Source organism: Sapajus apella, unplaced genomic scaffold (genome assembly GCF_009761245.1).
Source record: "Sapajus apella isolate SASKATOON/1434 unplaced genomic scaffold, GSC_monkey_1.0 scaffold14, whole genome shotgun sequence".
Classification (NCBI taxonomy): domain Eukaryota; kingdom Metazoa; phylum Chordata; class Mammalia; order Primates; family Cebidae; genus Sapajus; species Sapajus apella.
The window spans coordinates 10,534,193-10,551,527 of NW_022436954.1; the positions used below are offsets into that span (position 1 = coordinate 10,534,193).

Sequence of the window (17,335 nt, forward strand, 5' to 3'; positions counted from 1 at the left end):
GGTGCACAAGCGACAGACCTCTAACTGCATGCCATTTAGAAGCAACTTCTTAGATAACCCCAAGAACAAAATTATTTACAGGAGCAAAATCACATTTTGTATTTAGTAATCAAAACAAACAAACAAACCTTTGCAGTGCTTCTGTAGCTAAGGAAAGCTTGGCAACACCTGGACTTCAGGGATTATTGATACAACCCATCAGAATGCAAACTTTTCGATGCCTATTGGTCATCATAGGTAACAATATTTAAATTTTGCCTGGCTCAGGAAGCAACACCGAAGTAGGTCATTAAAGGACAATGAGGGATTTTCAGTGTAATGAGGGACCACGCTGTTTGGGAGACCTTTGGAGAGAGTGGGTCATGTGCTGAAAGGATTAGTCCTTTTTGATGCTGTTACCACTGTAAATGCAGATGTGGTAACAGTAATGACACAGCCATTTCTCTTTGGAATTAGTCCTTTTACAGATAATGATGTACTAGCCTTATGTCTCTGGAAGATTCCTTCCGCATTCTTGCACATTCATGAATTTGGTCGCATCATTGGTAACAGAATCTAAAAGGGCTGATCATTCTCTCCGAAGGCTTCCCAAACCATGCAGTCCCTTACTACCCTGAAAATCCTCACTGTCCTTTAGAGCCCCATTCAGATGTTGCTCCCCCAACCAGGCCTGTCCTCTACTCTCCTCATTTCTTTCTTCACCACAGCCAGCTCCTTCTGCCTCTCCCCAATGTTGCCCTGTATAATTGAAAATTCCCCCCATGGTGTCCTTGTGTCCTTTCTCCTGAGGCCAGAAGTTCCTTGAGGTCCAAGACTGTGTCATGTCAATGTCCAGCCCCCTCCTGCCATGAAGAGAGCTTTGAACACATTGAATGCTCAATATCTATTTATTCAATGAATGCACAATTGAAAGAGAAGATTGAATGTCTAGATATGTGTTTCTCTAACCCACGAGCTCACATACAGCAGAGCACATGAATGTGTGTGTGCCAAGGCTGCAGGCTGGATGCCCGTATGCGTGCAGATGTATGTGCCCTAGGGAGGGCCTCCTCGTTAACATCCATTTGAAATCCCTTCTTCTTCATAGAGAAACAACATGATTTTCTAGGCTGAATTGAAGAATAATGTTGAGAGTATAAACAGTCGTGGAGACATTTTCTCAGCTGTCAGAACAGGAGCGACCTGGGTTATGGAAGCCCAGAAAGGGAGAAGGACTTCTTTTGGTCCCAGTGAAAGATGCTTCCAGAATCTGTAGCTTTACTTGTTTGCTTGCAACGCACTGGAATAGCTTGGTGGTGGGGGTGACATCGCTGGTTCTGGGGTGACCACTGGGTTTGCTGCATTGACGTTTGGATAGATGACACTCACCTGTCCCACCTGGAAAACACAGGCACACAGGGGGCACGTTAAGAAGGGTGAAAGAAGGGCAGGCCTTGGACAGTGAGGAGCTACTCCTGCTCTTGAGCAGGGAGTGGAAAGCACAGAGAGCTCCCTTGTCTCCACCTTTATGGGGCCTTGTTCCACCCACTGAGGAACCCTGGGACTCACATTGCTTGGTTGACAGCAGAGCAACTGGCAGCCAAAGTGGGAAGATGTGCATGCAATGGCTAACTCCAGGAAAGAGAAGATCAGGAGCACGCTGGAGATCGCTATTCCAGGGTTCTGGAGGCAGAGCAGACAGGGAGGACAGGAGCACTGGATTGGGAGTCTGAACTGACCTCTCATGGGGCCCTGCCATGGACTCTCTGTGGCTTTGGGGCAGTCCCCTGTCCTCTCTTAGCCTTGTGGGGAAAATTTCCCATGGGGTTTTTGTAAGGGTCAAGTGTGGGGGTAAAAGAATTGTTATTGCAACATTTACTTGGTAGTGTTCCTCTGAGAAAAAAGATGACCATGTTTAGGGAAGCCCCGGAGAGGTTGCTTTGGGTGTGGAGACCTGAGGGTGTGCTCTGGAGTTGGGGAAGCAGTGATACTGCTCTGGAGAGGCTGTGGCTAGGAACTGGAGGGTATGGACAAGCCACGGAGAGAACAGGGAGACAGCTAGAGGAAAAACAAGGAATGGAGCACCCTGGTGGGAACGGGGAGGCCACAGGAAAAGGCCTCCTGTGAAAAATGAAGACTTCTCAAAGCAAGGATGTCTAATCTCAGTAATCAGTGGTTTGCTGGGCTCTGATGTCAACCTCCACCATCCCTCTGAACCTTTGGGAAAAAGCCTCTGAAAAGACTTTCTTTGCTTGTGACAGTGGTGTTTGGTGGAGGGGAGGAATTGGGGCTGCTTCTCTGGCTTGGGAAGAAGAGTCAGTGAAAGAATCCCCAAACTGAAGTAATTTAACAGTAGCAGGAGGTAACCAGGAGAAATAGAAACCCTCCACTTGCTGTTACCCATGAATACCCAGGAGTATGGGGTCTTTCAGAGTATCTGGGAAGAGAGTTTTAATCTAAAACGTGCAGGAATGACTCCCATTACCATTTGGGTTCCAATTATGTGACATGAGAACATTTCTTAGTGAAGATGGATGGCATTTGATAGGCACCAAAGAAATGTCTCTCAATTATGATTTTTTTTTTGAGACAAAGTGTCACTCTGCCACCCAAGTTGGAGTGCAGTGGCATGATCTTGGCACTGTGAGCTCCGCCTCCTGGGTTCAAGGAATTCTCATGCCTCAGCCTCCTGAGTAGCTGGGATTACAGGCACGTGCCACTATGCCTGGCTAATTTTTGCATATTTTTAATAGATGGGGTTTCGCCATGTGGCCCAAGCTGGCCTTGAACTCCTGAGCTCAAGCGATTCACCTGCCTTGGCCTCTCAAAGTGCTGGGATTACAGGTGTGAGCCACCGTGCCCAGCCTCAATTAATCTTTTTAAAAACAGCACTGGTGACAGCCAGCTGCTTGGAGAATTCTCCCTTTTGGAGAGGCCTCTCTTTAGCCTCTTTTCTTCTCCTTCCTCTCCATTTAGCAAGTAGTTATTAAACATCTATTTGGTACAAGCAGCTAAGAAATGCATCCTGAGAGGCAAAATCTGGTAGGAAGACAGATGCAGATGAGAATTCTAATTCACATCAGTTGGGGTAAGAGCTACAGAACAGCAAAAAGGTATCTCAGGGCACTGGGGAGGGAGAGTTTCATTCTCATGAAGGGATTTAGAGAGGGTGAGGGTAGAGGCAGGTGTCTCAGGAAAAGAGGATGGCAGGGTAATAACGTCTAAGCCAATGGATCACAGAGACTTAGAGTAGAAGAGTCTGGGCAAAGTATGCTGGTCCTTTTCAGTTTTTAAAAAGATAAAATCCTTTTACACATAAAACCTTTCATGGAAAAGGGGTTCCTCAAGCAGCTATTTGTTATTTGGCAAAAAATAATTCCTGCTGTCGAAACCCCAGAGCCTCTCCATTCCTTGGGTCAATATTTGCAAAGCTCGGATCAGTCAGACCCTCCACGTTCAGATGGGAGGACTGAGGCTGGGAGGTGGAATGGGTGGTGGGCATGGGGGACATTCTTGTTCCAAGATCGATCACTGGCAGAACGAAGATTGAAAGCCAAGTTGTCTGACTCAAAAATTATTGCTCCCTCTGCTCCACACAGGACGTGGCTGTACTGCTTGGGGTTTAGTCTTTCCTAAACGCTTCTCCCATCTTCCTTTCCCTTAGTTCCTCCACCAGCGTTTGCTGCTTAATTTCTTGTATTAGGCAGTCCACGCCTCCTTGGTTGGTTCTTTCTCAGCAGGAAAATTCCCAAGTACTCTGTTGTGCCTGCCTCTCCCAGCAGACGGGAGTAGCTGGGGTTCAGGGTGAGTGAGAGATTTGAAGGGGGGTGAGCTGCAGGGCACAGTGAGAGAACCAGATCCCCAGGGAGGGTAAATAACCTGGCTGAGGAATTTGGACTTTAATCCTAAAGTATCTGGGCGCCATAAAATATTTCTGGGAGGGGAAAAACTCAAGACAGTTTTGATAAATGACGTGGACTTGGTCCATAGGGCCTCTAGGGAGAGGCTTTGCTTAGGAGTCTTGGAAAGGTAAGTCTTTCAGTATCTTGCAGAGAAAAGGATCTGATGGAATACAAACAACAGTTAATGGCTGTTGACGTTTACTGACCCCGCATCACAGCTCGTACATTCATTTATTCTTTGACAAATGTTTATGGAGTGTCAACCACGTGTCAGGCACAGTTCTAGGTATTTGAGGTACGACAAACATCCCTACCCTTAAGAAGCTCATCCCAGTGGGAGGGGACAGGCAGTGAGCATGAAATGTAACAATTAAGTCAGTTGCAGAGGGTGTTAGATGCAGACTACAGGAAAGATAGATAAGGGGAAGGGAAACGGGTTGCTGGCAGAGTGTGAGTGTTGAGTTGTTCAGGTGGGCCTCATTGGGAAGGGGGTTGCAGAACAGTGATCTGAAGGAGACGAGGAAGGGAGGGAGGAAGCGGCGGGGACATCTGAGGGAAGAGTGCCCACTCAGAGGGGACATTCCAGGCCTGAAGGTGGAAACATGCCTGGAGTGTTGGAGAAATCAAGGAGGCTCCTGTGGTTCAGCAGCAGAGCCGGAGGATGGCAGCAGAGCCCGGGGCCAGGGGCACCTGAGGTCCAGCTTCTTCAGGAGGGATATAGGCTTTTTTTCTGAGTAAGATGCCGGCAGAGAAGTGATGGGATCATACGTTTCCAAAGGCTTCCTCTCGTGGCCACGCTGTCAACAACTGCAGTGAGGCCAGAGTGGGGGAAGGGGAGCACTCAGGAGGCTGTTTCCATGACCAGATGAGCGATGTGGTGGCTCGGCCAGTGTGGGAAGAGAGGGGCTGAGGGATGGTGGGATTCTGAATGCATTTTGAAAGTAGAACCAATAGGATTGCCCAAGGGACTGGCTGTGAGGTGTACGAGAAAGAGAGGGTCAATGATGATTCCAAGGTTTTGTCCCGAACAACTGGAAGGATGAAGTTGCCATCAACTGCAATCAATAAAACTGAGTACGGAAGGCTTGGGAAGTGACATCTGGAGATCGGACGTGGATGTATGAACTCTGAGCTGATGAACTGACTATTGGACGTGTCAGATTGGTGTGTAGGAGAGAAGATTTGGCTGGAGCCGTGGATTCTGGAACAATTGTCATAGAGAACGTGTTTCCAATCGCCAGACTAAATGAGATGGACAAATGAGTAGAGAGAGAAAACTAGAGAACCAGTTATTGAGCCTAAGAGATTGGGAAAAAGAGAACTAGCAGAGGAGGCAGAGAAGAGGACAACCGGTGAGGGTGGAGCCTGCGAGCCAAGCAAAGTCCCTCCCAGAAGAGGCATCCATCACCCCACTGGGGATTTGGAGAAGAGCAGGCAATTGGGGAAGTGGGGCTGCACGTCTAATTGGAGCAGGTTCAGAGAGAATGTGAGAGAAGAGCATTGGAGTCACTGAGCATAGACAATTCTTTTAAGAATTTGTTTGCAAAGAGGGCCCGAGAAATAGGGTGGTAGCTGATAAGGGAAGTAGAACGAAGAGGCGGTTGGTTGGTTTGTTTTTTAAGAAACAAAAAAGAAATGCCAGATATAGGTGAAGGGGAGGAAGGCAGCAAATCACACTGCCATGTGTGTACCTATGCAACAATCTTCCATGTTCTTCACATGTACCCCAAAACCTAAAATGCAATTAAAAAAAAAAGCATGCTTAATGCAGATGCAAAAGCCCCGGTAAAGGGGGAAGGACTGACGATGTAGAGGAGAGACGGGGTGAGGGAGAGGGGAGGAGAACTTGAGCAGGTAGGAGAGGATAGATTCAGTTGTGCAGACGGAGGATTGAATTTACACAGGACACAGGTGGCTCATCTGTAGCTGCCCCGTTCAATTCAGTAGCCACGATTCCCATGTAGCTTTTAAACACTGGAGATGCAGCTGGTCCCAAATCAAGATGTGCCGTTAAGTGCAAAATACACACTGGATTTCAAAGATTTAGTTCCCCAAATGCAAAATAGCAAGCCAAATTTTTATACCCATTACATGTTGAAGTGACAACATTTTGGGTGTACTTGGTTAAATAAAATAGATGATTAAAATTAATTTCACCCATTGCTTTTTCTCTCTCCTAAATGTGGCAACTAGGAAATTTAAAATAACATATGCGGCTTGCATGTTCCCGTTGGACACTGCTGGTGTGTAGTGCAGGTTGCTGAATTATGATCTGTGGGTCAAATCCTGCCTGCTGCCTGCTGCCTGTTTTGTAAATAAAGTTTTATCAGAACACAGCCTTGTTCATTTGTTTAGTGTTTTCTGTGGCTGCTATAAGGCAGCTATAGCTCCACGACAGAGACTGTAGGCCTGCAAAACCTTAAATGCTTACTATAGGCCCCTTAGAGAACAAGTTTGCTAACTCCTTGCCTACAGCAATGGACAAGAAGGCAGGGAATGTGTGGAGAGGTGCTGGTTGGTGGGTACATATGCATTCTTTGTAAAATTGCATTTAATTCTCTCAACACTGCCACAAGGTAGTCATTGTTTTACAAAGGCAGAAACCCAAATTAAGAAAGGTCATGTCCTTAAAGCTATGGGTCAAGGACTTTAAATTTTGTTCCCATTCTGATAGCACCTCCTTTTCCTCCCATGCTTGGCGAGGAAGCTGGGTTGTCAGGCTCTTTCTGAGAGTGTTCTAAATGCAGCTAAGTCAGAACTTAGAGGATCTTTGGTTGAGAGGGATACTCACCACGCCCCAGGCGTAAGGATAATAGTTGGGGTTGTCATCTGGGTGGGGAATGCTTAGATCTGCGATTAAGAGTAAGACTCCAACTGCGGAGGAGATTGCACTGACAATGTTCAAGCCCAAACTGCCAGACAGCTGAAGAAGACACAGAGGGTCAGGATGGGAGAGAAAAACTGTTAGAGCTGAGATGAATGGAAACCCAACAAGTCTTTCTTTTTTCCTCCAATTTGTAAAATTGTGTTAAAGTATACACAACATAAAATGTCACATCTGAATCATTTTCAAGTGCTACAGTTCAAGAGCATTAAACGCATCTGTAATGCTGGGCAACCATCGCCACCGTCCATTTCTATAACTATTTTCATCAACAAGTGTTTCTTAATGTGAATCCCAGGAACCCTATTTCCACCGCCAAGTAAAAAGGCGTTTTGTGCAAGAAACGTTTTGGGGTAAGTTAGCTTTGAAAATAGCTGGGTTGAACAAGCCCAGCTCAAAGCCATAAACAGATCGTGGCTGCAGGACTTCTCAGCACCTTTTAGATTTTTCAGAGAGGGGACAAGAAATAGAGACTTTTCCCAAGTTCATCTAACTATCTTCATTGAACATATCATGGGAGAAATGTACTCAAGAATAATCTTTGGGGCTGGGTGAGGTGGCTCGCACCTGTAATCCCAGCACTTTGGGAGGCTGAGGCAGGCAGATCACCTGAGGTCAGGAATTCAAGAACAGCCTGGCCAACATGGTGAAACACCATCTCTACCAAAAATACAAGAATTAGCTGGGCATAGTGGTGTGTACCTGTAAGCCAGATACTCAGGAGGCTGAGGCAGGAGAATTGCTTGAACTCGAGGTGGAGGCTGCAGTGAGTCGAGATCAAACCATTATGCTCCAGCCTGGGCGACAGAGTGAGACTTTATCTCACAAAAAAGAGGCTGGGGGCTGGGAGCGGTGGCTCATGTCTGTAATCCCAGCACTTTGGGAGGCTGAGGTGGGTGAATCACGAGGTCAGGAGTTTGAGACCAGCCTGGTCAACATGGTGAAACCCCGTCTCTACTAAAAATACAAAAATTAGCTGGGTGTGGTGGCAGCCACCTGTAATCTCAGCTACTCAGGAGCCTGAGGCAGGAGAATCACTTGGACCTGGGAGGCAGAGGCTACAGAGAGCCGAGATTGTGCACTGCACTCCAGCCTGGATGACAAGAGCAAGACTAAAAAAAAAAAAAAAAAAAAAAAAGGATCTTTGAGAAACACTTAACCTATTTGTCCCATAGGATAAATAGAGTCTCAGCCTGAGTGTCTTGGGATGTGATAGGCTCAGATGCTCCATGATTCTGGGCCATGTGCTTTGATATTTTGAGCTTTCTTTTGGAGACTTTCAAATAGATCTCATCTGGTTGTAGGGACCTGGTTACCTTGAGTCCCTTCACCTCGGTAACCTGCTTGTGAGAGGAATGAAGGTACTTTCTTGGTCTGTTGCTAGGGGAGCACAAAGCTTTGTCCATGTTAATTGTCAGAGCTCTGCTGGCCAGAATCCTTCAGCAAGCAAGTGACTGAGCCTGCTTTGGCTTCCCTGGAGGCCTGCTCTGTGCACTGGAGGTATTCTTGGCACCTGGCTCTGCTAGAGGGCAGCCCTGGGTCCCTGGGAGCTCTGTGCCTCTCCATGGCAGGGCTTCTTAGGAAAGCTGTTCTCTGTCTCTCCCACTCTCCGTACTCTGAGGCCTTAACTAAGGTGACTGCATTGCCCCTTCTCACCTCTGCATCCTCTTGGGACTTTTCCACATGTGACTCCAGGGCCAGGCTCCTGTGGCCAGTCTGTATGAGCGGGAATGTGTGTGAGCACCCAAGGTCTGGTTATAGTAGGTGCAAGGCTGGGGCAGGAGTTGTGCGTGACCTTATTTTTCCCCTTGTGACACCATTCTATAGATCTCCAGTTGGAAGAGCTAATCTCAGAGTGTAACTTACCAGGCAGTAAGAAGACGGCTGGTTTTCTGCTGCCACGGAGAGGGATCCTGAAATGATAAACTGGTATAGAACAGAGTGGGTTTAGAAAAGAGGTCAGGGGCTAGGTTGCCCTTCCCCAGGCTTCTGCGATTCTGGTCACACACAGTGGGTTCCTTTGCTGGGACCATCAGCTCAACATGGGGAACAGAAAGAATGAGCTGTTCTATACTGCATGAAAGAGCACTGAGGTGGAATAAACAGATATTCTAGGATCCAGCAAACCTGGTTTAAATTCTGGCTAAAAACTCTTGACCTTGGGTAAGTTATTAACTTCTCTAAATCTTTATTTCCTCATCTAAAAATGGGAAAATTTATAGCTCTCCCCAAGCAACATTGCCATCATTTTTGCCCCACATCTGGCATTTAGGATATTTTTGCACATAGTAGATGCTCAGTAAATGTTAGATTATTTCCTTGTATTTTTTTTTCCCACATGTACACCCTGTTGTTTTCCCATCTTTATATCAAGATTCAGTTAGGTTTGGGGGCTCTGGGGGGAAGAAGGAAGGGGTTACCAGCATCTTCTCTGCTGGTTTTAGATAGACGCCTGACATCAATCCTTGCCTGTCTGCATACCTGGACACATATGCAGTAGTTTTTAGTTACTAAGATAAATGTAGTGTCCCTATGATGCAGAACATCAAATATGAGGATGCTGTCTATTGTGTGCATTTTAATAACACTGGCATTCTGCAGGCACTGTGGCTGATGAGATTACCTGCCATCATTTGCCCAATGGGCTAGCAACCGTGGCATGAGAGGGCATGACCTCTCATTTAATAAGAGCTACCATTTGTGAAGCACTATAGAAAATGCTTTTTAAAAAAGGTTTCATTGACATAATTCATATGTAATTCACCCATTTAAAGTATACAATGCAATTATTTTTTGTATATTTATAGACTTGTGCATTCATTACTACAATCTAAGTTGGAACATTTGAATCACCCCCAAAAGAAGCCCCATCACCCCCAAAAGAAGCCCCCAAAGAAGCAACCCATCACTGCCCTCTTCCCAACACATGCAGTGCTTATTTCACCTCGCCTCATTTAACTGCACACTGGCCTATCAAGCACTATCACTCTTGGCATTTTATCCACGAGACTAAGGCTTGGAGATTTTAAACAACTCACACAACATCATCCAGCAGGTGGCAGAGCTGAGAATCACATCCAGGCAGCTAGATTTCAGACTCCATGTTCCTAACCCTCACCCCATACTCCCTCCCACACAGGGCAGATGATGCACGTGCCATAGAGTGGAAATAGCTGTTCACGATGAAAATTTATTCCAGCTGCTTCTGCCTTCCAAGGCCAATGCCGTAGTTTCCTACAAGTGGAAAAACATATCTCGCTCTCACACCCTCTGTTTACAGATTTTATGGGGAGGAAGGGCTGGACTTTTGAAGTCCCTCTCAGTCCTTCTGAGGTGCCAGAGGAGATGGGCCTTTGTTTCAGAAGAGGGTATTGATGATCTTTGGGAAACAGAAAGACAGTCCTGTGATCAAGACGGCAGCAAAGAACACGACTGCCCTGCAGAACGACAGGAGGAAGGTCATGCAGGCTGAAGGGACTCAGCAGCCTGGCAGGAGGGGGCGTGGTCGGTGAGGCATTTGCGATATCAGGACAGCTGCCTGCTGCTCAGCAGCCCTTGGTGGAATCCAGTACTCAGTGGTAGGTCTGAATGGCCGCGATGCTAGCCCTCTCCATAGCCCCACATTCCACGAAGGTCAGAGACACAGGAATAGGTGTCTTATGAGTGGGTGGGGGAAGGAAGGGGCTGAGTTCTGAGTTTGGGTGTGTGCATGGTACAGGGAAGACCACAGCCTCACTGGAGGAGCCCTTGTTCATTTGCAGACCTTTGTGGTTGTGGGGGATGGAGACAGCTCTAGGCGTTTGATTTAACTCTTATGAGGTAGAGTGACGGGCTGGGACCTAGGTTACTCTGGAGTTGTACCATTTATAAGAAAAGTTGCATTAGTGTCACAGGTAGGTGTGTAAGTCAGGAGAAAGACTGTAACAGATGGGAGAGAAAGGAGAAAGGAAGGTGGAGAGGGGAGGAGAAGGAGTGTTTGTGGGGGGGGCAGGGAGACACTGCAAAGGAACCATTAAAGGCAATACAGTGGCAAGGAAGGACTGTAGTTCTTTGTGTGTGTGTGTGTGTGTGTGTGTGTGTGTGTGTGTATGTGTTCCAGTACAATTTATTTACAGACACTGAAATTAGAATTTCACATACTTTTCATGTGTCACTAAGTAGTAGTAAGATTTTCATTTCCCCCCCAGCCCTTTAAGAGTAAAAACTATTGTTAGCCCACTGGCAGCAGACTGGATATCGCCCATGGGCCTGTAGTTTGCCAAGCCCCAGTCTGGAAGATTGGGAAGCAGTGGCGAGGACCAGCCCTTTGTTCCCGCTGTCTGGTGTTTCTGCTTGCTCACTTGCTCTTTGGTTTCTGATGAAATAATAATGTCATGAGTTTTTATTTAATGCTTATCTTGACACAGGCTGTTCTATATAATTATTTATTGATTTAGAGTGCAATTTAGTGAGGCCCTTCCTTTACTTAATAATAGACAAAAATAGGCCGGGTGTAGTGGCTCACGTCTGTAATCCCAGCACTTTGGGAGGTCAAGGCGGGCCAATCATGAGGCCAGGAGATCAAGACCATCCTGGCCAACACAGTGAAACCCCATCTTTACTAAAAATACAAAAAAATGAAGGACTGGAGTTCTTCATGTTTTATGGAGTCACAGACCACTCTGATCATCTGATGAAAGCTATGGACCCTTCCAGAAAAACAATACCCATCAAACATATTAGGTATTTCGGCAAAATGGAGCCTCCAAAGCCCATCTACAGACTCTGGATCGAGTCCCCACTGCTTAAGCACTCAAACACTTGCTGTTCTGCGGCTGGGAAGCCACTCTTGACCTTTGCGGAATGTTTTTCTCCTGGAGCTCAGGCTTGTGGGCCTGTGTTCAATAATACCAGGGGCTATTCCCAGTGTGTGTTTTACATGTGGGTGTTTTCTTTGTGAATTAAGAAAATACATCCCTTTTGGCTGGGTGCAGTGGCTCTCACCTGTAATGCCAGCACTTTGGGAGGCTGAGGCAGGCAGATTACCTGAGGTCAGGAGTTTGAGACCAACCTGGCTAACATGGTGAAACCCTGTCTATATTAAAAATACAAAAATTAGCTGGCGTGGTGGTGGGTGCCTGTAATCCCAGCTACTAGGTAGGCTGAGGCAGGAGAATCGCTTGAACCTGGGAGACAGAGCTTGTGGTGAGCCAAGATTGAACCACTGCACTCCAGCCTGGGAGACAGAGTAAGACTCCATCACCATCTCAAAAAAAAAAAAAAAAAAAAAGAAAAAGAAAGAAAAGAAATACATTCCTTTTAGGGGGATGTCACCTTGTCACCTTGTGGGGTTGTAGCTTCATACTGATATTATGGGCTGAATTGTGTCCACACCCTCTGCTCTCCACCAAATTTCACAGGTTGAAGCCCTAATCTGTAGTGCTTCAGAATATGGCTGGGTTTGGAGATGATAGGGTTGTTAAAAGGTAATTCAGGTGAAATGAGGTCATTGGGGGGGGGGCCCTCATCCGACGTGACTGGTGTCCTCATAGGAAGAAGAGACTAGGACACAGGCATAGAGGGACGATCACGGAAACGCCCAGGGGGAAGACGACCATCTGCAAGCTGAGGACAGAGACCTCGGGGACACCCTTCTGCCAACATCTCCATCCCAGACTGTCAGCCGCCAGGACTGTGAGATAACAAACTTCTGTTGTTTAAGTCGCCCAACCTGTGGTATTATACTTTGTTAAGGTGGCCCTACCAAACGAATATACTTCTGGAACAAGTCCAGGGCTGGATTCCTACCCCGCACCCTTGGGTGGCTGAGGACATTCTGCAGGGCACAGCTGCACAGCTTGGCAAGGCAGCCTTGAGCACCTTGGCACCTTCTGGGGACTCATCTGCAGGGGGACTTGAGTTACTCACCCATATGCCTCCCCAGAAGGGGTAGCCTCCGTAGAATGAAATAGACACGTACTGCCCTAGGAGCAATGTCGCCAGGGTGGAGCCGAGGCTGATGTGAACCAGGCCAATGATGATCTGGATGGCCTGTTAGGAGAGCCACGAGCTGAGTGAAGCCTTGTTTCTGGGGCTGGGTCCTGCCTCCCCTATGAGACGCCTTTTTATTTTCAAAAATGTTTACTTTCATGGTCTAAAAGCTTATATGGAAAATACAAAAATGAAATAAAAACTACCTAAAACCTCCCCCCAGACTGGAGAAAACAGTTATTTACATTTTGGTGTAGTCTCCCATTATTCTTTTCAAATATACACCTTGATAGCACAACATGGCCCTGAATTCTATTAACTTAATATTTGATCATGAATGTGTCCTCATGGCCTTAAGTATTCTTGGAACATAGATGTTTTCAGAGCTGCTCAGATCCCATTGTGGATGGTCTGTGGAGCAGTTGGGACAGTTATTGGACAGGTAAGATTATTTTTACTTTTTTCTATTATATGTAACACTGTAATAAACATCCTTGTATGTAAATCCTCGCCCTAATCTTTTATTTCTTTAGGATATTGTTATGTGTTGAATTATGCTTCCTTCCCCAAACCCCCTCCCAGTCTATGTGTTGAAGTTCTAATGCCAAGTGCCTCAGAATGTGACCTGATTTGAAAATAGGGTTGTTGCAGTTGTAATTAGCCAGGATGAGGTCACACTGGAGTAGGGCAGGTCTCTAATCCAATATGACTGGTGTCCTTATCAGTAATACCATGTAGGCCGGGCGTAGTGGCCAACGCCTGTAATCCCAGCAGTTTGGGAGGCTGAGGCAGGTGGATCACCTGAGGTCAGGAGTTCAAGACCAGCCTGGCCAACATGGAGAAACCTTGTCTCTACAAAAATACAAAAATTAGCTAGGCATGATGGCAGGTGGCTGTAATCCCAGCTACTTGGGAGGCTGCAGTGAGAGAACTGGTTGAACCTAGGAGGCAGAGGTTGCAGTGAGCCAAGATTGCGCCATTGCACTCCAGCCTGGGTGACAGAATGAGACTGTTTCAAAAAAAAAAACAGTTTTCAACTTTATTATGATGTGAAAGTGACATGAATTTAGTAGAAACCATATTTGGAGTACCCATACAACCATTCTGCTTTTCACTTTCCATCCAGTATCCAGTAAATTACATGAGCTATTCAATATCTTATTATTAAATGGGCTTTGTGTTAGATGGTTTTGCCCAACTGTAGGCTAACGTAAGTGTTCTGGACATGTTTAAGGTAGGTGAGGCTAAGCTATGATGTTTGGCAGGTTAGATGTATTAAATGTATTTTCGATTTATGATATTTTTAATTTATGATGGGTACATTGGGACAATGTAAGTCAAAGAGCATCTGTGTATGTTTGCATATTATACATGTGGTAGCAAATGCAAATATATTGTTTCCTTAAATTCGCATAAATATTAGCAAATTATACACAGTATCTGCCCCTTACTTTCTTCCATTAACACCGTATCTTGGAGTCTGTCCCTATCATTACTTAAAGGGCTTTCTTATTTGTTTTGAGACAGAGTTTCACTCTTCTCGCCCAGGCTGGAGTGCAGCGGCGTGATCTCGTCTCACTGCAACCTCCGCCTCCTGGGGCTTGCTCTTTTTACAGCTCCCCTACGTTTTATTTTTGGATGCACAATATACTGACTTAATTAGTATTATGCTGACAGATATTACAAATCTTTTGTTATCACAAACCACGCTGCAATGAATAAGCTCATACCTATCATGGTTTTTGTGAGCCCAGGCATATCTGGAGGATAAAGTTCCAGCAATGGAATTATTGGATATTTTGTAAATGTGGCAGATAAAAATTTCCCTCCCTCTGGGTTGTATCAATTTACGTTCCCATGAGCACTATTTGAGGGTGAAGCTAGGGTCAGAGCTCCGGCAGTCTGCATCCAAATTCAGCCACACAGTGAAATAGGCTTTTCCTTGTCCTGCGCAGGGCAGCCTTTCCAGAGGTTGCTCTGGGGATTTATGTTGTTGGTTGTCTAAGCTGCTTTGTTTCCTGCTGGGCAAATAATGGATTTGATTTGATTGGCTTTCGGCTCCACCTGGTAGTCTGCTTTGTTCTTGCTGGGACCCCTTTCCTGAGGCCACAGGGCTGGGCGTGGATGCTGGTAACAGGATCCACATTCAAACACACTGCTTTTTTGTTGCTTTTCTTTCTCTTTCCTGAAATGCCCAAATCAGAAAATACAAGGCCTGTGCAGAGGCTCCCCCATGATGTTGTACATCTGAGCTTCCTAATAGACCCATGCTTGGCAAGGCGCAATCAGCTCAGCCCCCCTTGCGGGATGTGGAATTTGCGTATTTCCCAGGCCTTCCCCCTGCCGTCATTCCAGCTGTGCTGCCCATGGCCTGCGAAGGGAAATCTCACTTACCCCCAGGGTTTTGCCTTCTTTCAAAACTTTCTGCACAGGCTGCACATTCACATTCGACACCAAACCAGGGTTCCCAGCAACCAGGCGGAATTGCGGCTGATTGTTTGGATATGAGGGCACCTGAGACACTCCTGGGGCCACAGGATAACCACTGTGGGGTGTTACCACGAACACAGAATTGGCCACTGGAACTGCTGAAGCCATCGAATTCATGCTGCCAAAAAATAAATGCGACAGAGTGGTCCCTCACATATGGACTTGTACTTACATTTAAAAAGGACCTTTGCTTTATCTAGCTCGTTGGAGCATCTTAACCCTCTACAGGTTTATGAATCCCATTTTACAAATAATGTTAGATATCAGTTATAGGACACTTAAGGGATGCTTTACAAATACATTTCCTTTCATCCTCTTACCCGCTCAGTTTTACAGAGGAAAAAACTTAAGATTCAAAGAGGGTAAAGGATACCAGAGGGCAAGGGCTCTGTCTTTTACATTTTTGTGTCTCTCATAGTGTTTATTTTTTAATTAAAAAAAATTTTTTTTTGAGATGCAGTCTCCCTCTGTCACCCAGGCTGGAGTGCAGTGGCACGATCTCAGCTCACTGCAACCTCTGCCTCCCAGGTTCAAGCGCCTCTCCTGCCTCAGCGTCCTCAGCTGGGATTACAGGCACCTGTCACCATGCCTGGCTAATTTTTGTAGTTTTAGTAAAGACAGGGTTTCTCCATGTTGGCCAGGCTGATCTCAAACTCCTAGCCTCAGGTGATCTGCCCGCCTTGGCCTCCCAAAGTGCTGGGATTACAGATGTGACCCACCGTGCCCAGCCTCCTATAGTGTTTAGAGTGATGCTTTGTATATGTTTGTACTGGCTGAAAGCCAAATTTCAGTACTAGAAAATCTCTCCGACAACATTAAGTTTAATTCTCTCATTTTCTGGAAAAGGAAACAGAGTGAGAGATTGGACATGAATCCCCAAGATCCCAGTTGTGTCAATATCAGTTAAATGGAGATTATCCTCCTCAAGGGAAGCCAATGCAGTCTATGTTCATTGGGTAGCTTCTACTGCTCAGTTTTCTAGGCTGCTAATAAATTCTGGTGTGATTTAAAAAATTCTTTTTCTTTTTGTTTCTCCCTTCCCTCTCCATCTCCTGTCTTTCTCTTTCTTTTTCTTGGAGCAGACCCAATAAAGATAATACAATACACTTTGCCATATCCTTCACCCACACTGGTTTGCCATAAGTATCATTGGTAGAAAAACCTTTTCACCAACTCTCAGTTACCCATAGAAACCACTAGATTAAGCAGACTCACCTTCCTCTGCCAGAAACCACGTATCTCTTGTTCCTATTCCCTTTCCTTTGCTGTGGAAAACTTTGTTTTCCGGAGAAAGCAAATGCACTGGGGCCAGTTGGGTGGCAGGGTTAGAAGGATCCAAAGTCCTCTATTTCCTGGATACAGACCAGGTTGCATGCTGCTTAGAGCTCAGCCTCCTCATTCATATTTATTTCCTGTCTGGGCCAATGAGTCAGTGAAATATGGTTTGATTTGACAAGTGTCTAATGGTGTAATCTCCATGGAGAAGAAAGGGTTGTGCTGGGTGCTCTGGGAGACACAGAAATAAACTGGGCACCGAAGCTCCTATCACGTAACATGCCTGCTCCCACTTTGCCTTCCACCATGAGAAAAAGCTCCCAGAGGCCCAGAAGCATATGCTGCCATGCTTCCTGTACAGTCTGTGGAACCATCAGGCAATTAAACCTATTTTCTTTATAAATTACCCAGTCTCAGGCTTTTGTTTCCTTCCTTCCTTCCTTCCTTCCTTCCTTCCTTCCTTCCTTCCTTCCTTCCTTCCCTCCCTCCCTCCCTCCTTCCTTCCTTCCTCTTTCTCCTCTTTCTCTCTCTCTTTCTTTCTTTCTTCTTTCCTTCGACAGGGTCTCACTCTGTTGCCCAGGCTGTAGTGCAGTGGCACGATCTCAACTCACTGTAGCCTCCACCTCCCAGGTTTATGTGATTCTTGTGCCTCAGCCTCCTGAGTAGCTGGAATTACAGGTGTACGCCACCACGCCCATCTAATTGACATGCGGTTTCACTATATTTTCCAGGCTGGTCTTGAAATCCTGGCCTCAAGTGATCCACCCGCCTCAACTTCCCAAAGTGCTGGGATTATAGGCATGAGCCACTGTGCCCGGCCATCAGGTATTTCTCT

At 46.2% G+C, this 17,335-nt stretch overlaps 1 protein-coding gene across 2 annotated transcripts; it reads right to left on the bottom strand.

Moving 5' to 3' along the window:
• Positions 1-868: 868 nt before the first annotated feature.
• LOC116554961 (membrane-spanning 4-domains subfamily A member 8-like) lies at positions 869-16,654 on the bottom strand. Of its 2 annotated transcripts, XM_032283277.1 has the most exons (7): positions 16,441-16,636; positions 15,130-15,343; positions 12,673-12,795; positions 8,632-8,691; positions 6,673-6,804; positions 1,549-1,662; positions 869-1,377 (listed from the first exon to the last, which is right to left on the bottom strand). In XM_032283277.1, exons 2-7 carry the CDS (start codon positions 15,340-15,342, stop codon positions 1,258-1,260), a joined length of 762 nt encoding a protein of 253 aa, XP_032139168.1. In that variant the 5' UTR covers position 15,343; positions 16,441-16,636; the 3' UTR covers positions 869-1,257. The 2 variants fall into 2 exon arrangements, with proteins under 2 accessions (XP_032139168.1, XP_032139169.1); XM_032283278.1 differs by lacking the exon at positions 12,673-12,795 and having other exon boundaries at positions 16,441-16,654.
• Positions 16,655-17,335: the final 681 nt, after the last annotated feature.